Source organism: Schistocerca serialis, chromosome 7, assembly GCF_023864345.2.
Source record: "Schistocerca serialis cubense isolate TAMUIC-IGC-003099 chromosome 7, iqSchSeri2.2, whole genome shotgun sequence".
Classification (NCBI taxonomy): Eukaryota; Metazoa; Arthropoda; class Insecta; order Orthoptera; family Acrididae; genus Schistocerca; species Schistocerca serialis.
Window position 1 is genome coordinate 376189054 of NC_064644.1, and position 22552 is coordinate 376211605.

The 22552-nt window shown below is 40.8% G+C and overlaps 1 protein-coding gene across 1 annotated transcript; it reads right to left on the bottom strand.

Annotated features, from left to right (window-relative positions):
• Positions 1-7561: 7561 nt before the first annotated feature.
• On the bottom strand, positions 7562-20406 carry LOC126413104 (myrosinase 1-like). The gene is made up of 5 exons (XM_050082998.1): positions 20335-20406; positions 20023-20170; positions 8490-8578; positions 7761-7895; positions 7562-7672 (listed from the first exon to the last, which is right to left on the bottom strand). Exons 1-5 carry the CDS (start codon positions 20404-20406, stop codon positions 7562-7564), a joined length of 555 nt encoding a protein of 184 aa, XP_049938955.1.
• Positions 20407-22552: the final 2146 nt, after the last annotated feature.

Sequence of the window (22552 nt, forward strand, 5' to 3'; positions counted from 1 at the left end):
AATGCACATTCTGTAAATACTTTCGAGAATCCTTGAAACGCGAAACACCAGTTACTGTAAATTGTGGGCCCCGTCCTCCCTCGAATATCCGTAGTTTTCCTTACACACTGGATTGTCATATTGGTGCAGACTTCTTCGAAATCTTTATATGTATTTTTTCTTGGTGGTCTTCCCGCTACGTAATTGTGTTTAGTACCCGTTTCTTGGGCAGCGATTCTTCTTTACTTAGTTCCGCTGGACACGGGATTTGTGGCTCCTTATCTGACAAGGATCATGAACTACGTAGCTAGACACCTGTTTCAATGTCACTTAATGAGCACATATCGTCATCGTTGTACTCCTCATGCACATTGTCCACACGGTCAATCGTATATGACAACACATCATGCAGACACGCTAAAATATCATCTGCCACTTAATCCTCGCTCTTCGTAATCTCTTGGGTTCCTTTGTGACGAAATGTCAACATCAGCAACTAATGTTGTAAATACAATGAAATATTCGTATTGTTTATCATTGTCATTGCTATGGTTTCTATCAAAGCCGCTAATACTGCAGCACTGTTGCGTGTTATTCATCGACTAATTTCAACTATGCTCCATAGCCTTATGCTGTGCTCACCATTGGATACCTCCACTCTCGCCCCCTGTCGTCATTGACAGTCAGTGGTTGTTGCATGGTAGACAGTATGTAGGGAGTCGAATGCCATAAATATTACTGATCTTTTGTGACCTCGCACTCAAGTGGTTTCTTGTGAGCTGTTGCGCATCCGGATACCAACTTTGATATGGGTCCAAATATTTTTCTCAGTATGTGTTTTTCTATTTTCTCGACATCTTTGACGTTGGTGCTTACTGATGACCTCTTCCATGGGTAGTAGAGTGCCCCTGTTAGAACAACTGTGCAATAGTGACAGAGTTTGGCTCGGATAGACAGCGATTTTTTGTTACACATATTTAAGGTAATTTAGTAGATTTAACGCAGTTTTGTTAGCTACACTCTCGTTGTTAGTGTTTCAAGCAAGGTCACCCACGTAGTTCAAGCGTTTAACTTGTGTGCTATCGCTAAAAGTGGTGCCAATTGATGCTGTATTCCGTATTTTTGTAAGGGATTTAAATTCTGGTCTCGATGGCGGTCAGATTCTCGGCGGCGTGGTTGACTTCGTCTACATCTACAGCTACACCGACATCTACGTGATTAATCTGCTATTCACAATAAAGTGCGTGGCAGAGTGTTCAATGAACCACCTTCAAGCTGTCTCTCTACCGTTCCACTCTCGAACGGCTCGCGGGAGAAACGAGCCTTGATTTCTCTATTGTATCGTAATATCATTTCTCCCTAGGTAGGTTGGTGCCAACAGAATGTTTTCGCAACCGGAGGAGAAAACTGGTGATTGCAATTTCATGGGAAGATCCCGTCGCAACGAAAAATGCCTTTGTTTTAATGATTGCCACTCCAATTCACGTATCATGTCTGTGGCACTGTCTCCCCTATCTCGCTTTACTACAAAAAGAGCCGCCATTCATTGAACTTTTGTGATGTCATCCGTCAGTCCCACCTGATGTGTATCCCACACGGCGCAGCAATATTCCAGACTAGTATGGTGTAAGCAATCTCTTTAGTAGACCTGTTGCACCTTCTAAGTGTTCTGCCAATGATTTGCAGCCTTTGGTTTGATCTACTCACAATATTATCTATGCAGTCGTTCCAATTTAGGTTAATTGTAATTGTAATTCCTGAGTATTTGGTTGAATTTACAGTCTTAAGATATGTGTGACTTTTCGCTTAATCGAAGTTTAGTGGATTCCTTTCAGTACTCGTCTGAATAACTTCACACTTTTCTTTATTCAGAGTCAAATGCAATTTTTGGCATCATACAGATATCTAAATCATTTTGAAATTCATTTTAGTCATCTGATGACTTTACAAGACGGTAAATGACAGCATCATCTGGAAACAATCTAATAGGGCTATGTCGTTAAAACAGATCAGGGACAATAGAGGGCCTATAACACTTCCTTGGGGAATGACGGATATTACATCTGTTTTACTATACGACTTTCCGTCTATTACTACGATCTGTGACCTTTGTGATAGGAAATCACGAACCCAGTCGCAGAACTGAGGCGATATTCCACAGGCACTCAGTTTGGTTGTAAGACGCTTGTGAGGAACTGTATCGACAGCCTTCTGCAAATCTAAAAATATGAATTAAATTGACATCCCCTGTTGATAGCATTACTTCATGCGTGTAATGAGCTAGTTGTGTTTCACAAGAACGATGTTTTCTGAATCCGTGCTGACTATGTGTCAATAAATCGTTTTCTTCGAAGTAATTCATAATGTTCAAACACGGTATATGTTACAAAGCCCTACGGAAAATGGACGTTAGTGATATGGCCGTGTAACTCAGCGGATTACTCCAATTTCACTTTTTGGGTATTGGTGTGACCTGAGAAATTTTCCAGTCGTTAGATACGCAACTTACTGTGAGCAAGAGTACGGGTAATTGTTGTTAGGTCCTCAGCAGGAGCAAGGCACTTTGCTTTGATTCATTTACCTTTCGTTCCCGTATTTACTCCATGTATATCTGTCTCTCGACTTCTGGGGGTCATATCGAGTACTATGTTGAACAGCAGTTTTCCATTTACTTTACTCTATAAAAGAGAAATGGCCCGCATTTTTGTATACATTTCGACTTTTGTGTAAACCTTGCTGCAGACTAGAATATATGTGTTCGATATTCTTTACGTGACCAGTCTTCCGAAAGCAATGATGGTCACTCCCAGTTTTCTTACTTCGTTCAGCAAGTGAGGCTGTGAGACTATTATAATGCAGCTTTCGCATGCTCTTTCTACTCACTCCCGTAACTTCTGTAATTAATAGGAACAAGAGATCAAAGTACAAAGTTTATTTTGGGAATTTTGGTTACATAGGAAGTATGTTGACATATTTACATTCAATACTTGCTGAAAATACATCTGTTTCGTCATTTAACTGCACTGCGTTTTTTAAATGGTTTAATAAAACAATGCGTTGACAAACTAATATATGCCTCGTGTGGTAAGCGCGGAACCTCCTACTGTTTGTACTGGTTGGGCAGCTGCTTGGTGCGGAAGACTTCTGCCATAAAGCCAACCGATTCCTTGGGTGTCCTCGTCCTGTTTGGACTGCTAGTATCCACCTCGTACAGCCCGAACGTAATCCTGCGTAGAGAAATACGAAAGTGTTCATTCACACAAATGTCACGATGCGGCGATGCATATGTCAAAGTATGGGACAATCACTTATGTGGGATGAGACAGAGACTAAATTACCCTCAGAGTATCAGCTGCTACATCTGGCTATGTTGTACTGCACAAGACATTAACTACGAATATTGCGTTTCGGTAATCCAAGCATTCGCACACTAAGTAGGACTGGCGAATAATGCGTTGTCTCAATTAATTTTAGTTTTGTTTTGGGTTTCAAAATTCTCACCTTACCAAACAATACTGGTAGGTTGTTGAAGATATCTGCAATAATATATGTATTCATACTAAATCCCACATTACCACGCAAGGTACACAAGGAAATATTTCTGAAACTGATTGCTAAGTTGCGTGAATTGTAGGTTAAGTCTACACAACTATTTCTAACTACTGATGTTACCGCAAACATATAATGCGAAAGGGATATTGCGTTAGTCCAACAGCCTAGACGCCGCTTCCCATGATGTGGTAAACTTTTAATAACGAAAGACTGTAACTCATAAAGAAATGAGCTGCTGGATGAAATTCTTTATCAGTGCAGATTAAAGCGGCTATCTCCGTGTTCAGCTGCACTACCATCTATAAATCCGCAGGTAACAAGATGCACTTTTCCTTCACAATCAACACGAAATAAAACAAAGGAAAGAAAAGGGAAACAGTTCGTGAGGAAACCAACAAAAAGAAATCAGAGACGGCATTTATATCAAGGTATTCTGATTTCAATGAAATTCAGTTAGTGTTAAGAAGACAAACATTCCGCAATAACATAAGTCAATGTCAACTTGATCTGCGGTGTAGTATCCTCTACGGAACGTTCCAGACTAGCAGTATTGCGTTCATATGGATGAATTGGAATGATGTTCCACCATAATCGATATTAATCTTTACCACCAACATAAGAACATTAAAAAATGTCAAATATTTGTAATGAATATGATATATCATTTGAACAACAACGAATTCATTATCTACGTTAAATCACGGTCGTACACTTCTTGAATACTGTGAGGAAGGAAGACGCCGGAAACTGTAAGAACAAATAAAAAGGTGTGTGTATTATGATACCGCAAGATTGGCGGTTAACATCGGGAAATATCCCACGATATTGGTGTACCCGAGTACGGTATATTTTAAATGAATAGTTAATTGTAGGGCGCTGCATGCAAATGACAAATTGTGAATACTCTGATAAAAAGGCGACTCCCCTGCATTTTGTTTGTTACACATGTCATTCTGAAGTTCTTTCCCCTTGAAATATAATGTCTGTGATAATTTGCACGTCTGACACTCCTTAATTCAGGTAGCAATGCGTCGCTATAGCACTCCGCTGGATGTTACAGCCAGTGATGGATGTAAAACCGCGATAATCACTTAGCTGCTGCACACACCGTCATACCTACTAATCAGGCAGGTGTATCTAGAAATATTGTACCCGGAGTTTAGTGGCCTGCTTCAGCAAAAGAAGAAAACTAGACTCATTGACCCAGAAGCGAGGTACTGATGTAGACTGTTGAGTCTAAAAAATCGACAACAGTCGCGGTAATAACGTCTTAGCTTAAGTGCAAGAAACAATTAAGAGACATTTCTATTTCTCTAACATGTCTCAAGAAACTGGGACATTTAGTTATGCGAAAGCAATGTTATTTCGTACATCGTAGATCTGGGTTGACATGTATCGATGACTATGAGTGTTTTTGTGAGGTGAAAGGTAGTGTTGTAGCATATCATGAGAGTATTAGCATGATTTGGTCCAACGCTGCTCTGTTCACACACACGTTATTGTTTTCTAATTTTAAATTTTGCAAGTCAATTCCCATATTTGTAACACTTCCCCTGCGTTAAGATGCAGTTTCCTGTGTCGAACAATCATCTAAGGAAGTGAAAAAGGAAGTTCGAGCCTCAAGGGAACAGAAAATTGAGTTCCTGAGCCCGGTTGTTTGTTGGTGAACGGTAAGAGCGGTAGAGACGACACGATTAGCTCGCAGAATTAGGAGACGGTAGATGACATGAGTGCTAGTCATGGATCAGCGATCACAGATCTTGTACTACAGATCGCGTAATGAAGACATGGAGCATCCTGACACCACTGATGAAAACTATTTTCATTAAAAGTAATCTGTCGTAATGAAATGTAGATGCAGAATGCAGGAAAAGAGTCCAGAAACGCATGGGTTTGGAGGAAGTGATACCTAAACGGCAGCAGTATTAGAAAGTAAGAAGTAATGTTATTCATTGGATACACAATGTCCCGCCTTCAGTAGTCTGTGTGTAGGTTGAAGATAAATCGCACATGTATGAAATGAAAAGAAGGAAGATAAGCATTTAACTTTCGTTGATGTCGGAGAAAAAGCTCCGACTGTGGAAGTTTCGGAAGGAAACACCTTGTCCTTCTAAACGAAACTATGTTGGTACTCGACTTAAACAGCTTAGGGGGCTACTGGAAACCTAAATCTGATGGTTCGACGGAGATTGGAACTGATTCTCTCAAGAATGCGAACTAAGTGTTGTAGTAACTGTGCCACTTCGTTCGGTAGCAGGCCTGTGGAAAAAGGTAACTTATACGCGACAAAATAACAGTAGTCAATTAAGTAGCTGTCGGAGGTGAGGGTGAAGGAAATAAAAAAATTAAAGAAAAAGATGGCCAAGATCTGATTGCCCACTGAAGACCGGAAGACCGGAACATTGTGACCACTGCCCACTACCAGCACAAAACCGAGAAAGAAAGGGGGAATGGTTCTAGCAACGACACGCGTTGCAAATCAGGAGATTCATTGACATAATCAACTTCGACATGGGGTGTATTGCTGGGGTTCGGCTAATGCGAACGAGCAGCTGGCCGCCTGTTCGCGTGCTACTGCCGTGATCAAATGTAGAAAGTGGCTGAATGAGAGTGAAGCCACGAGGTGGCGACAAGGTGTTGGACGGCCATATCTCTGGAGCGTAGAGAAAATTCTGCTCTGTAAATCATGAACCATGGCAGTCTGTAATGGATTACAGTGCTTGTGCAAGCAGAAGTGTTTTTAAGCACACTCTACAGCGCACTCTGTCGAACAACAGTCTCTGCAAATGACCTCATTATCGTTCCATGTTGAACAATTCATCGTTATTTACGATTTCAGTGGTTACAGAATCATCGATACTGGACCCTAGATCAGTATGAACGTGTTACCTGGTCAGATGAATGTCTCTTCTTGTTACACCGTGTCGACGGTCATTTCTGATTACACCGTCTTATCGGGGAACGGCTAATCAAAACATCCACCACGCTGCGTACGCAGGCCAGTGTGCGCGGTATTACGCTATGGGGGGCTTTCATATAGGCCGCTACGGAACCTGTGGTGGTAACCGAAGGCCCCGTGACGGCTCTGGACTATCTAAACATATTTGAGGACCATCTATATCTTCTGATGTCAGATGTCTTCCCTGACGGCGATGCATATTCCCGCAAGATAACTGTCTGTGCCGCAAGGACAGAATCGTGCTGTAGTCGTTTTAGAACAGTGACAGAGAAGTGATCTTCATGTCCTGGACAACAAATTCGCGTCATGGGAACCCAGTGGAATACATCTGGAACACTATCGTCAGTCAACTCCGCGCCCGTAAACCACAGACCCGTAAGTTAAGGGAATTTCGTGTCGTGTGTGGCTCTACGTACTTCCATTAACATAGCGGAATCGCTACTCATTTGGAAAAAAGTGCTAATAAAGTGTCTGAGCAATTAGGTGTAATATGTGAATCTCAGTCTCTCAGTTATCTAGTTTGTTTCCACAAACGCTGCTAGAGAAATATGTTACCGAGATCGATGTAAGGCTGAATAAACGCCTTTCGGATAGCTCGCCCTATTGTCAAAATTAAAACAATTATACCAGCAACGTTTCGGACGTGTTTGCAGTGGTCCTCTTCGGAGCGAATAAAGTGGTCACCGGAGGAGGACAGCTGTATAGATTGTCGAAACGTCGGTTTTTTAGTTGTTTTAACTCTTCCTAATACCCAAACTATTTTATTTATAGTAATATAGCTACTCGATTCGCTTTGTAGAGACATAAAAGTGAATGTACCAGAACACGGCACTTTATCACAGTGTTGTAGAGCAGGTATCACACCTCTCCTTTTTCTCTCCTCTCTGCGTTATTAATTTATTTTTCTCCTTCTGCAATCTAAGTGAAGCCTTTCAGATAACATGGTAGAATAATCATTTCGGCACTGCTCTGTACTAAGCTTACAGAATGGTGCAGTGCTTTATTGATTAGTGCGTATTATAATGTTTTATCCGTATTATTTCATTTGGCACGTAAAAATACCACTATTACTCATGTGAAACCCCTGTTCCATTCCACGTTGTCCATGAGACTCCACGCCGTATAGCCGATAACTGGAACACCATCAGTGTATATCGCCTCTAAGACGGCTCCGAGGTATTCCTACAAGTAATACGGCACATTTCAGGCAATGAAATGAGTTCCGGAAGATAAAAAAGGTTACTATACTTGTGTGGAAATTACTACTTACAGTATAGTACTCGATGCGGTCAGTGTCGTTGCGTCCTCCGAGATTCAAGTGACCGTTCTCCGTTATAATGATCGGATATCCTGGATATTGAGTGGCAACCCAGTTAAGTTGTTTCCGAAGTCCCCAAGCATGAGACTGAAAATTAAGATACATGTTATATAACTTATTCTTATTTGCACCTGTTTGCTCAATATGGATGCTCAGGGGTTTTATGTACACATTAGTTAAAATGTGGTGGCCTTGTTGTTCACATCATTTTGTTCTAATACTCATTCTAATAGAAAAACGCCTTAATCTGTCCATAATTTAAAATAAAAGTAGATTTTGGCAGTTTCTTAAAGTTAATAACACAGTATATTAATTCCAACACCTTTCTTCTCTCGGTACTTCCCATGTCTATAGTGAACACTAATGTATGTGTGCAGGGATATTTCTCAGAAGAAAAAGTCAGCGTTAGTTCCATACTAAGATAAATTTGGGAGAAGAGTCACCACCATGGTACAATGTCCACTGATAGGAACTTTACGCCGCCACCTCTCTTCCTCTTAGTAACTGCTTCTTCAACCAGTATTCGAAGCGGTTACCTCTGATGTGAGTGCTACGACGCAGGCGTGCGTTGGCAGCCCCATAAACTGAGTGGGTTTCTCTGACTATCAGTTCGACACTACTATCGGTCGTTCCGAATAACTTGTTTTTTAAATTTCACTTATTTACACTGCCATTCCGTACCTTCCTGTGATGGATCACATGACGAATAATATTACGCATTAGATGTGTACAGAATGTAGACATAATTGTTAACAGTCCTTTGGTATAAGCTGTAAAATAAAGTTGGCATTAAATTACATTTTGCTGTGTACAAATAAGCTCTTTGTGCGGTGTATTTCATGTGTAGTGACAAATATTTTAAGTACAATGTTTATTTTCAAGTTCGTAATTTAGTGTAAAACACATTTTCTTTCAGATTTTAGGGACATTTGCGCGCCATTTAGCAAAGATAATTAATATTACACTGCAGACGCTGAAGACATTAATAACAAGTAAAGTATATTCTCCTTTTTAAAACGTATCTACACAAGTGCTTCGATGTAGTGAATAACTTCAACTAATTCCTCAGTTAATCGTTTTTTAAACATTATACTGATTTATAAACAGTTCTTTATATTGGCCAGCGTTACATTGTATTACACATATACTATTTAAATGTATTTGAACAGATTATTAGCTGGGAGCTATTCACATTAGTTCCAGAATATAGATGGTACTTTATTTATACACAGTCAGTACCACCAATGTTTTTTAAGTATTCCAGCGGTTCCGATGGGAACTGCAACCAGCGTAGCACAGGGCTGTGAACGCTGATCGAGAGTGGAAGAAAAGAACAAAACTGTCGGGAGCATCAGGGCTTTCAGTCGTCAGCGTCCATGATTACAGAATCAAATGGGAGTTTAAATGCCATGGCAGGCGGCTGGAATTGTATACCCCTAAGTACTTCGCCATAGGCCTGACGTGCGACGTTGCTTGGTTGCTAACGGTGTAAACACACAACACGCCACCATCCGCTCACTGGTAGTTTCTCGGACACAGCTGTTTACATGAACGATTCTCTTGAATTTCCTCATTTAATATCAAAACAAAAGAAAACAGACGAATGAAGATTGAAGTTTTACGTCCTGATTTCAAGTTAAGTTAATTGGAGATGGAGCTTTGATCAGATTTATTACTACTGGAGGGGAAGGAAGCGGCCAAGACCATGTGAAAGAAACATTCCAGAGCTTGCATGGATGACCGCACAAATCCGATGACTGGATGCCTGACCCAGGAACTGAACCAAGGTCTCTTGAATGTGAGTTCAAGGCCTTAGCCATTGCATCATCTGGGGTTTGCAGAACTGATTTTGTTATAGGCATTGCCATTTTATAGCTAAGTCGTCGCAAAATAAAGAGGGTGTTTAAAGAGAAGGGTGTTATCCGATATTGCCTGTAATTTTCGGAATGTGAATGCGTATATTGCTTATGCGCTGTTACAGCAGACATCAGACGCTTCTCTGTACCGTTCCCTTTCTTTGACGCTTTTATACAAAACTGTACACATGGAGCACTAACGCTGGTGTATTTTGTTTGGAGACTTTTATACAAATCTGCACAGAGAAAGCAAAAACGCCGATATGTTTAGTTTGAGGACGCGGATTTAATGAGCTTTGGAAACTCCTGAAATACACTCCTGGAAATTGAAATAAGAACACCGTGAATTCATTGTCCCAGGAAGGGGAAACTTTATTGACACATTCCTGGGGTCAGATACATCACATGATCACACTGACAGAACCACAGGCACATAGACACAGGCAACAGAGCATGCACAATGTCGGTACTAGTACAGTGTATATCCACCTTTCGCAGCAATGCAGGCTGCTATTCTCCCATGGAGACGATCGTAGAGATGCTGGATGTAGTCCTGTGGAACGGCTTGCCATGCCATTTCCACCTGGCGCCTCAGTTGGACCAGCGTTCGTGCTGGACGTGCAGACCGCGTGAGACGACGCTTCATCCAGTCCCAAACATGCTCAATGGGGGACAGATCCGGAGATCTTGCTGGCCAGGGTAGTTGACTTACACCTTCTAGAGCACGTTGGGTGGCACGGGATACATGCGGACGTGCATTGTCCTGTTGGAACAGCAAGTTCCCTTGCCGGTCTAGGAATGGTAGAACGATGGGTTCGATGACGGTTTGGATGTACCGTGCACTATTCAGTGTCCCCTCGACGATCACCAGTGGTGTACAGCCAGTGTAGGAGATCGCTCCCCACACCATGATGCCGGGTGTTGGCCCTGTGCCTCGGTCGTATGCAGTCCTGATTGTGGCGCTCACCTGCACGGCGCCAAACACACATGCGACCATCATTGGCACCAAGGCAGAAGCGACTCTCATCGCTGAAGACGACACGTCTCCATTCGTCTCTCCATTCACGCCTGTCGCGACACCACTGGAGGCGGGTTGCACGATGTTGGGGCGTGAGCGGAAGACGGCCTAACGGTGTGCGGGACCGTAGCCCAGCTTCATGGAGACGGTTGCGAATGGTCCTCGCCGATACCCCAGGAGCAACAGTGTCCCTAATTTGCTGGGATGTGGCGGTGCGGTCCCCTACGGCACTGCGTAGGATCCTACGGTCTTGGCATGCATCCGTGCGTCGCTGCGGTCCGGTCCCAGGTCGACGGGCACGTGCACCTTCCGCCGACCACTGGCGACAACATCGATGTACTGTGGAGACCTCACGCCCCACGTGTTGAGCAATTCGGCGGTACGTCCACCCGGCCTCCCGCATGCCCACTATACGCCCTCGCTCATAGTCCGTCAACTGCACATACGGTTCACGTCCACGCTGTCGCGGCATGCTACCAGTGTTAAAGACTGCGATGGAGCTCCGTAAGCCACGGCAAACTGGCTGAAACTGACGGCGGCGGTGCACAAATGCTGCGCAGCTAGCGCCATTCGACGGCCAACACCGCGGTTCCTGGTGTGTCCACTGTGCCGTGCGTGTGATCATTGCTTGTACAGCCCTCTCGCAGTGTCCGGAGCAAGTATGGTGGGTCTGACACACCGGTGTCAATGTGTTCTTTTTTCCATTTCCAGGAGTGTATAATGAGAAATGTTTAGATGACTGCAACGACTGAGCATGTCTTGATTTGTTAATATTATATTGCCTATTAATTTTCTCAAAACTACCTATTTCTGGCGGATAATCACTAACAATGGAGGCAGAAAAAAATCTCCAACAACTGAGGCTCAGTTGTACAATTAAAATTTAAGTCAGTAGTTTCCCAGTGTGTCAAAATGCATCTAACGATGGCTCAGAATTTTTGTGACAATGTAAGGAAACTCACTGAAGAAGGGATATATTAATGTGGAACCCAAGATACCGTGGCGACTGCGAAAGCTCGGCCACGCCAAGCCACGGAGTGTGTATGTGGACAGTACCATGTAAATTCCTACTTCCTACTTACAACCACGTTGGTGGCATCAAGCTCTACCCATGGCACTGCTGCGTCACTTACATGTGTAAATCCACCTTTTATCAGTGACTGTGTGTTGTATCGTAGGGTTGTGTCTGCTGTTAGTTACTACTACCCCACGTGAATACAGATGCTTAATTTCGGTCGGAAAGAAGCAGGGAATTGATGAAACAACTGCCACACCAGATTCTGTGAGTAGTGAAATTGTCAGTGTCCAGTTCAAGTAGCAGCGAAACACCAAAGAAGACTGAAGCATATTTTCGTAAATATAGCTCCGATTTTTCAAAACTCTGGATTGTGTATTCTGGTACTGAGATACAGCCTAATTCTCAGTGTGCGATTCGTTTCGAAACGCTACAAAACGTACGTATCATATTATCGAAACTTGTAACGCATCTATCAACTAAACATCCTGAATCTATAAGAAAACCTCTCGATCTTTTTCAAGCTATGAAAAGAAATTCTTTATCACTAAATCCACCGTTTAAAAGTCTTCAAAGTGGAGCGTACTAAGTACCAGAGCATTTTATTACATACCTCTCTTAATTGCAACTAAGGGGTCACCTCACACAGTGCGAGAAGAACTTAGTATTACTGCAAGAAAAGGTATATGTATGCTTTGTTTGATGAAGAATGTACCCAAAGAAATAAATGAAATGCCTTTATCAGATACCACTGTGAAAAGAACTGATGATGTGTCTCAATATACGAAAGAAGCCATCTCTACTGCCTTGAAAGAAAGCGAATATTTTTCGCTGCTTCTTGAAGAAAGTGCAGGCTTTCCTGGTCAGGATAATTTCTTAAGTTTTGGTCGACATGAGTCGAATGGCAATGCTGAAGCAGAACAGCTGTTTCGGCAATCTTTTCCGACAGAATAAGCTGGTGAATAGCTTTTCTAATCGGTTGACAAATCTGTGAAAGAAAATGAAGTATATTAGAAAGAATGTGGGTTTGACAGCTGATGGGCGCGAGTTACGTCGCATTCAAACTAGCATAGTCGACAAAGTTAGCATCGAGAGGCTACTGTAGATATCGGTTTGGACGAATGTCTCGTAAAGATCTTGGCGATGCTGTAGAAATCTTCAACTTTATTTAACCAATTTCAGTGGCTGCCGAGACGTGAAATGTTGTCAGGATTTTATTTATTGGTGGAGATTGTGATGGAAAACATGCAAGTTCCTTCTTAGCGTTCGTGATCGATGAAAACTAGTTTAGGCGGTTTCCATATCTGTCGGTGTCCTCGACGTTCTGGAGGGCAACGACTTTTATAAGTTTTTTGTGGAACTAGAAGTAATTATAATGAAACTTTAGCGATGTGCTTAAAAAGTGGAACAAGATTCCTTGGACGTTTTTCCAGTCTTATTTCTGGGAAACAACGAAATGAAAATCAATAAAACGACAGCTAAAATCATAAGAGATCAGCTAAAATCTCTGACATCCAGCCTCAAGTAATTTAAAATGATGTGTTTTCATGCTTATTATGCAAATATTTTTAATAGGTCTAACTGTAAACATTAATTTCCCTTCAACAGAAATTTCATTGAAAACAGTTAATTTCCCAAATACTACATTTTGTATAACTAATACTAATGCACTTTAGTCATTTGTCTTATACCATAATTACATATATTCTTATTCATTCGTAAGTGTGTGAAACCCCTTAATTATACTTACTAGAGCAGTATTTAAGCCTTTTAATGTTTATTTTCGGAACTACTTCCCTAAAACCGAGGCTGGAATACGATGCATCAGAAATCTCTTTGAAGAATGGTACCAATAAATAATTGAAAATGTCATCATGTAAAGAAGACTCGTTAATTAAAATAAGACGTGACAAGTGTGTAAAATCAATTTCTGAAGCAACACCATTCCTCTCGTTCTGGATAAGTGCTTGGCAATAGTATGCAGCAATTGCCAAAATTGTACTGAGACGATGACTGGCTTTTCACCAACCTGTTTACATGAACGATTCTTTTCAGCTTAATCTTTTGAAAAAAATCGGTACAGAAATCGACTAAATGTGGAAGGTGATTTGAGGCTAAAATTAACGGTAGTAATCTAGATACTGATTGTGAACGATGTAAGAAATCCCAATGATTTGTTTTAACGTTGACCACTCGACTTTGAGTTTATATACTGTAGTGACAGTTAAGTGAAGACAATAAAAACCTTGCCTTTATAAAAGAAAAATATTTTTCAATGCTTTTGGGGGATGTACAGTATCATTTAATAATTATGCTTATTGACATAGTGAATATGATTCATATACGAGGAGTGACCTAAATACACAATGAATAATTTTATTAATAACAAAATTAATAATTTTATATGGAATTTTATTAAATCTTTTTTAAAGTACTGTTGGATCAATATTGAATATGGAAGCATTTCTTGAAGATTTATTTTAGAAGGGCGTTCAGCTACTCTGTCGTTACCCTCTCAATGTCTGAGTCGGTCTCAAAACGTTTTCTTTTAAGCACGTTTTTATTTTTGGGAAGAGCCAGAAGTCGCATGGTGCTAAATGTGGCGAGTAAGGCGGATGTGGACCAACAGAAACGCGTTTTCCGGCCAAAAAGTCGGGAATCAAAAGCGAGATGTGGCATGACACACTGTCCAGATGAAGAAGGAAGCTATTAGACAATGTTTCTGGTCTTTTCCTTCGTATATCGTTTCCCAGACTTTGCACTACGCGTTTACAGTTGTCCCCCGTGGAGCGAACGCTCATACAACTATGCCCTCAACATAGGAAAAAAATGAGCATGCCTTTGAGATTAGATTGTAACAGCCGTACCTTTTTAGAGTGAGAAGATACACTATTTTTCCATTGGTAACTCTAAATTTTTGTCTAAGGGTCATATTCAAGGACCCAAATTTAATATCCAGTAACAGTTTTGACATGAAGACCGGATCTGAATGAAGACGAACCTTCAATTCCGTGCAAACGGACACACGACTTCCCTTGTGTTCATCATTCAAAAGTATGGGAACATTATTTGCACTCACTTACTTGACATGTTAGAATGCTTTTCACGGACCTGCATGAATTGCTATAATTTTCAGTAAGCGCTAGAATCGTTATTCGCCTGTTGGAATGGACAATTTTTGCGACTTGATGCACGTTGTCTTCTGTTGTTGTGGTTAATGGACTTCCTTAACGTTGCACGATCGACTCTTTTCCTCTTTTAACTCGCTCATATCACTTGCAAACAATCTTCAGCGTTAGAGTATTATCTTCGTACGCCAACTGAAACATTTCGTGAGTATCTTTGGCACATTTTTGCAATTAATGTTCACGTGTTGTTCGAAATCCATGATGCGCAACGGACACCATAAACATACCACACTCTACCGTCTCTAGACGCAGATTGACGACTCAGAACGTGTTCCACGTTCACGCTGCTTGTCTCAACGGATCACGCTTTCGGCCAAATTACATCAAATGGTTGTAGCGTCAGTCAGGTCACGGTATTGTTTGACCACACCTTATCTGTATCTGTCGGTTGTATATCTGTATACTTGTATATTTAGTTACTGGGCCTCTAAGATTTTTTTATTAAGTAAGTGGTCTGCAAAGCTAAAACGTTTAGAGACTGCTGAACTATTCATTAACATCATTTCTGCTCCTTCCTTTGAATTTTTAGTTCTGTATTAACAGTTTATGTTATATGTGCGTCAGTCTTAATTTTTCATTGTGTATTCGTTAATTCTGAAATGGGTATAGATTATTGCTTCTTCTGGGAATATCATGACGTTACATTGGGGTTCAGCGTTATTCATCTCTGAGTATGAGTCAGTGGTCAGTAAATTATATTTGCAAGCTATACATGTTCATACCATCTTTTGTGACTGTAATAAAAGTCTAACTACGACCTTGATTACAATCGCAAAAGACAGCATTGGGTTACACAATTTGTATAGCTGCGACTGTGGAAAAAGAGGCTGGAAAACAAAGAAGACAACATATAAATATATATTCAATCATTAAATTCAAGGATGACTTTATTGTTAAGTTTATCAGCTTTTGAAATGTACTTACAGTACAATGCTGAATTGCACAAAACTAATTAGGCTTGTTAGTTATCTTGGAGGTAATAATAATAATAATTATTATTATTATTAACTTTTCAAAAAAATTATAAATAACTGCAGGCTTAAATTAATAGAGGGATTCGCAAAATAGTAAAACTGTAGGAAAAAATAAATTAAAGCTGATTCTGATTCTGTGTCACATAATATGCACTATTTATTATATACTATTTGGAAAGACATTGTAGATGAAAAACAGTTATGATAATCTACTATCGAAATTAGGAATAGTTTCAACCGGTAATATAGATTTTTTGATTAATGAGAACGAAACTACAATGTTTCATCACGATTATTAGCTTCAGGGATTAAGAAATGTTCCGTTCCATGTCTTTCTATACTGAAGGGCCAGGGAAACTGGTAGACATACATAATACCGTGGAGGGCCCCAGCGAGCACGCAGAAGTGCCGCAACACGACGTGGTATGGACTCGACTAATGCCTGAAGTAGTGCTGGAGGGAACTGACTCTATGAATCCTGCACGTCTGTCCATGAATCCATAAGAGTACGAGCGGGTCGAGGTCTCTTCCGAATAGCACGTTGCAAGGCATCCCAGATTTACTCAATAATGTTTTTCTGGTGAGTTTAGTGCCCAGAGTAAGTGTTTAAACTCAGATGAGTGTTCCTGGAGCCACTCTGTAACAACTCTGAACGTGTGTTATCGCATTCACCTCCTGGAATTTCCCAAGTCATTCGGAATGCACAATGGACATGAATGGATGCAGGTGAACAGACAGGATTCTTACGTACGTGTCACCTGCCAGAGTCGTATCTAGACGTATCACAGGTCCCATATCATTCCAATGGCACACGCCCCACACCATCAAAGACTCTTCACCAGCTTGAACAGTCCCCTGCTGACACACACGGTCAATGGAATCCATCCGTTCGATACAATTTGAAACGAGACTCGTCCGACCAGGAGACATGATTAAGTCATCAACAGTCCAATGTCGGTGTCGACTGGCCAAGGTGAGGCGTAAACCTTTGTGTCGTCCTGTCATAAAGGATACACAAGTAGGCATTCGGCTCCGATTGCGCATATCGATGACGTTTCCGTTGATGAGGATCGCACGGTGACACTTGTTGATGGCCCAGCCTTGAAATCTGCAGCATTTTGCGAAAGGGTTCCACTTCTATCACGTTGAACGATTCTCTTCGGTGGTCGCTCGTCACGTTCTTGCAGGATCTTTTTCCCGTCTCAGCTATGTCTGAGATTTGATGTTTTACCGGGTTCCTGATATTCACGGTACACTCGTGAAATTGTCCAACGGGAAAATGCCCACTTTATCGCTGTCTCAGACATGCTGTGTCCCGTCGTTCGTGCACCGACTATAACTTCATGTTCAAACTCACTTAAATTTTGATAGCAGCGGAATCGATCTAACTACTGCATCAGACACTTTTTGTCTTACATTTGCATTTCGTATGTTTCTAAAAGATTATATGATCCAAGTATTGAAAACCACCAGCTTTCTGTGTTACAGGAAACGCTTTGTAAACGCCATGCATAAAATGGTACAGAACATTTCTATTACAAGAAACAGTTGTTATGTGTTGCTAGAAGATAGAATATTGTGACGTGCAGAATGGATCTGTAGTTGTTCAGTGTTTCCAGGAATATTTTGGAATCATATCACTTTAGTTTCTCGAACGACACTGCTATTACTTGTGAATCTACGCCGCCAACTAACATCGCGCGTAAGGATTACGGATGCGCACAGACAGTCGCTTTCCCCTCGCTCTATTTGCGAGTGAAACAGGAGGAGAAATGACAAGTAGTGGTACGGGGTACCTTCCGCCATGCACCGTACGGTGAGTCACGGAGTGTCTGTGTAGATGTAGACGTAGAAGGTATCCATAAAGTAGCGTTCTACTACTGCATTGGTTAACCTTTGTGTAGGCCTTCCACTATGTTCGAATGCACTAATTGTGGAATTATTTTCCGTTCTTCGTTATGAAAGATGGAAAACTGTTGTGGTGATGTGAGCAATCAAATGGAGTAAGCCTTGTTTTGTGCAAATCTGTTCGATTTCAAATTGTTACCATTTGTCGGAAACAAGCACTCTTAGTACCACCTCCACAAAATTCCACTGTCGCTACTCACATGCTAATGCGAGTGCCACATCATTTACTGGAACCCTGCAGCCCCCTCAAAACACAATGTGCTTTGAAAATTTTTTGTTGAGGGTGCTCCCTTGATGATTATGATGCATACCTACATGGATTGTGCATAAAGGGATATGGAACGAAGTTCAAGTGGGATATGTTAGACGAAAAAATCTCCGGGTGGGGGGGGGGGGGGGGGTAGGAGGGTATGTCTCCCATAAATTCAGTGTACTCACGAGTGACTGCACAGATTTAATGTAAATCATGCTCAGCAGTTATGCAATGCTCTAATGTGATGATTTTTAGCGGATGATACCTGAGTGCTGCGATTATAGGGCATATCATCTCTAGAGAAATAAGTTCCATCTGAGGTAAGTACAAAGGCGACAAAGAGCGAATCGCTCATACACAGCTGCGTAGTTCATTGACGCTACAGGACGAGAAGATCGAAGTCCCGAGTAGAAAAAACATGATGCTTTCTGTTACTGATAGGGATGAAGCTGCTGCTCTCACATTATTTGTTACAGAGTGCGTAATTCCCGGGAAACGAGTCACTTATAGTGTTGACTCTGTTGCCTAATCCTCTAAAACATTTACTGTTTCCTTAAAGACGAGATTCCTTATAGGTTCTCTTCGTCTTACACTTTCGGTTGCGTAGGCAGACGTAACACGGAATGGTTCAAATTATGTGGTGTAATATTTTTGTCACACACAGGGGGTGGTCATAAAACTGTAATTTTCTTCTCGAAAATAATCAAATTGCGACAATAGTTTCGCCTTTGTTTGCTGGTGTGGGTCTGTTGTCCAGGTAGACACTGTAATCACCGTGACAAAGGACAATAGCACGCCGCCGCAGAAGGCAAAACGAAATTTGGCAGCCCACTAATAAAGCGGAGCGTAGTGCGATGATACGTTTTCCACATTTGAAGGAAAACAGTGCTGGAACAATCCATGCCGAGTTGAATGAATTTTATAGCAATTATTCAAAAGCATACGACACAGCACCATTGTAACAGAGGCGCATGTAATACAGCGATAGAAGGCAAACATTAAATGCCTCTTGCATTTGTAGTTGAAGTAACATGTATTCGATTTTTCTATAAGTAACGAGATATCAGAGACCTACTGAAACATAGGCTCGTTAGTATTTGTGTATCTATTAGAAACTAAGGTGAAAGGATTTGTGTATATTAATCTTATGTTCGCAGACCATCAGTGATGTCAGTTATTTAGAAATTACTTTATTTGCTATCATATTCACAATTTTAACATTTACTTCTTCTTCAGATAGCTTATCCTTATAATCTCCTCGTGAAGTTAATGATACATTTAAGAATTTTATATTTCGTAAACGACCGGCAGCCTCAGAAGGCAACTGATATAGAGGTCCACTTTCAGTACAGGGAATGGTTCAACAAGCAAGAGTCCCTCCCTCCATCAGCATGAAGCGAACTGCAAAAAAGTGAAATAATGTAGACAAGTATCGTAGGAGATGTGGTTAACATTCCAGTAAGGATGATGGTGTTGGCAGTATATGGCCTTCACAATCAATACTTGTGTAGCGTCCAAAACTGTGGTATCACCATTGTGGTTGACAAATTGTTGGATTTCAAAGGAAGAAGTTTCAAAAATCTGTGTCTTGAGCCTTACTTGACATTTCACATGCAGTCAAGAATGCTTCCTTACATACAGCGTCACAGTATGAAACAAACTAATCTAAATGATGTTTAAATGGAAGTTTTCCCAGTAAACAGGTTTTTATTTCTTTCAAATGTATGATGTAACAAGATCATTGTTCTGCTCAATATGTCGGCAACAAAACTTGTTGATGTATGCCAAGAATTTCTAGTGGGACGCCACATCCATTGTCTATCACTTTCAAGTTGCGACATGACTCACTAGCAAAATACCGCTAGAATTACTGGATCTAAGGTTGAAAAACATATGAGAATAACTATTTACATCACAATCACGTGGGGCAGAAGTGGAAATCGTTGTGTCCTCACTTGTTGAACCCCAATGGTCTTCCACTGCTGTACATTTGGTTACTCACCCCTAATGTACTCGATCTCTTCCTGTGTGAAGGTTGGTAGCCTTGATCGGGGCCGTTCCTCAGCCTTGCTGTTGGCATCCACTTGCTGTCGAACAACAGCTGGGTAATCCCCATACTTACTGTAAATAGGATGACCAAACATACCCATCTGCAATACAGAATTACATGTCAGTTTTCTCACAATCATCAACGTCCTACATACACACCTTTAAAGTCACGTGAATACTATCTGCAACAATCTCTAACAAACTAACACTACACTTAAAAGTTACAGGAAATCCAACTGGTTGACGACAGAGCTACAGCACCCACCACAAACTGTCGTGCTCTTTCAGCTGCCTCTGCATCCTCTGTCGAGTTAGTCTCTGGTTCAGGCCAATCCATATTAAGCGTAATTCCCACGCTACCTGCGAAGTATGTCAGAGCAACCATAGGAGTATAAATTAGATTATGTTACATAGATCAGTGTCTGAAGTCATTAAATTGGTGCACATAATAATACTGATGGATCAGAAACTACAATTTCAGCTTATACAAAGTTCTCCAACATAAAACAGACTTTTATCTACATTTTTATTTTGTGTATTTCTTCACGTAGTTACAAAACATTTATTTCGTTGTATGAAATTATTATGGTGTAAGTACAAAGTGCTGTAATAAATAATATACTGATAGTTTTATTTCTAGATTTGTAAACCCAGTGAACATGGCTTATTTACCTTGATTTCGTGATTTAGAAGAGCAAATCGATTCCTCATTGATATTCATGCCCATCACTAAATGGTTCTGAAGGTCGTTTTAAAAATATAACTTCCAATCCTAAGGTATGTAATGCGTTCAGTTTCATTTACAACATTTGGTACACAAAAACATATATTATACGGCTTCATTACCGAAAGTGTAAGAACGAGTTCTAATGCAACAGTTAACTAGCTGTAGACTACTACAGATATTGCTAAATTATTTATAGTGCCATTTACGTCTTTAAAAACTAAACTTGCGTCATGCGCAGAAGACGAAAAAGTAGTAATCTCTTATATTTGGTCATTTGTTATTGATGTGTATTAAGGAAAATAAAAGTCTTAGAACTTGAACCTGTAGCATCCACGACCTTGCAAACTTGCGATAAGATTCAAACCTGTTACATATTTATACTGAAGACAGGTTTCTGCTTCACAGTTGCTAGATAATTAACGAGCCATTGTCGAACTTTTTTTCCTAATTCTAAAATATTCGAAGTTACCTTTTTTTGGGTCATCAGAATTCCTCTCCTGTACCAAACTCCTCATCCCATAGTAGCACTTGTAACCTATGCCCTCAATTATTTGCGGGTGTGTTCCAATCATTGCACTCCTCTACCGCTTTTATCCTCTACACCTCCCTCTAGTACCATGGAAGTTATTCCCTGATGTCTTGAAAATGTCCTACTACACTGTCCGTTCTTCGTGTGATTGATTTACATGTATTCTTTTCCTCGTTATTTTGGCAGAGAACCTCCTCATTCATTGCCTTTCAAGTCCACTTAATTTTCAATATTATCCCGTAGCACCACATCTCAAATGCTTTGATACCCTTCCGCTCCAGTTTTCACCCAGTCCATGTTTCAGTACCATACAACGCTGTGCTCCAAACGTTCAATCCCAGAAATCTCTTCCTGAAAATAAATCCCATCATTTCAACAGGCATCTCTTGGCCATGAATGCCATTTTAAAAAGTGCTAATTAGCTTTTGATGTCCTCCTTGCTCCATCCGTCATTGCTTATTTTGAAAAATAGGTAGCAGAATTCCTTAACATCACCTACTTCGTGATCACCAGGCCTAATGTTAAATTTCTTGCTGTTCTCATTTCTACTACTTCTCTTTGCTTTCATCTTTTCTCGATCTACTTTTAATCCATGCTCAGTACTCATTAGACTGTTGATTCCATTCGGTACACCTTGTATTTCACTACCACAGAGGATAGCAATGTCATCAGTAAATCTTAACGTTGATATCCTTTCGTAATTGCCTCTTCGGTGTAGAGATTGAACAGTAGGGAAGAAGGACTACAGCCCTGTCTTACGTCCTTTTTAATCTGAGCACATCGTTCTTAACCTTTGACTCTGATTGTTTACTCTTTGCTCTTGCACATATTGTATATTACCCTTCTTTCCCTACAGCTTACCCTTATTTTTCTCAGAATATCGAACATCTTGCACCATTTGATATTGTCAAACACTTTCTCCAGGTCGACAAATCCGAACAGAACATGAATATTGTTAAACCGAATAAGCTCCTAGTAGTACTCTGCTTATCGTTTAACTCCGCAAGTGACTCACACAGAAAAAAAATGGTCTGATCCTTCGTGAATACAATTTGCATTAATGGGATTAATTTTAAGCACTAAGATAGCCCTGTAAAGCTTTTAGATAAAACTGGTGACGATAAAAATGTAAATTTCCTGGCAGGTTAAAACTATGTGTTTGACCGAGACTCGAGCTCGGAACATTTGCCATTCAGTGGCAAGTGCTATATCGACTGAGCTACCCAA

Excerpts from the sequence above, each read along its gene's own strand:
- LOC126413104 (XM_050082998.1), bottom strand. The coding sequence starts at position 20,406 with ATGGATTGGCCTGAACCAGAGACTAACTCGACAGAGGATGCAGAGGCA. Across the intron at positions 8,579-20,022 it reads AGAGATCGAGTACATTAGGG|CTTATACCAAAGGACTGTTA; the intron begins GTGAGTAACCAA and ends TTTATTTTACAG. Across the intron at positions 7,673-7,760 it reads ACCGCATCGAGTACTATACT|GAATACCTCGGAGCCGTCTT; the intron begins GTAAGTAGTAAT and ends TATTACTTGTAG.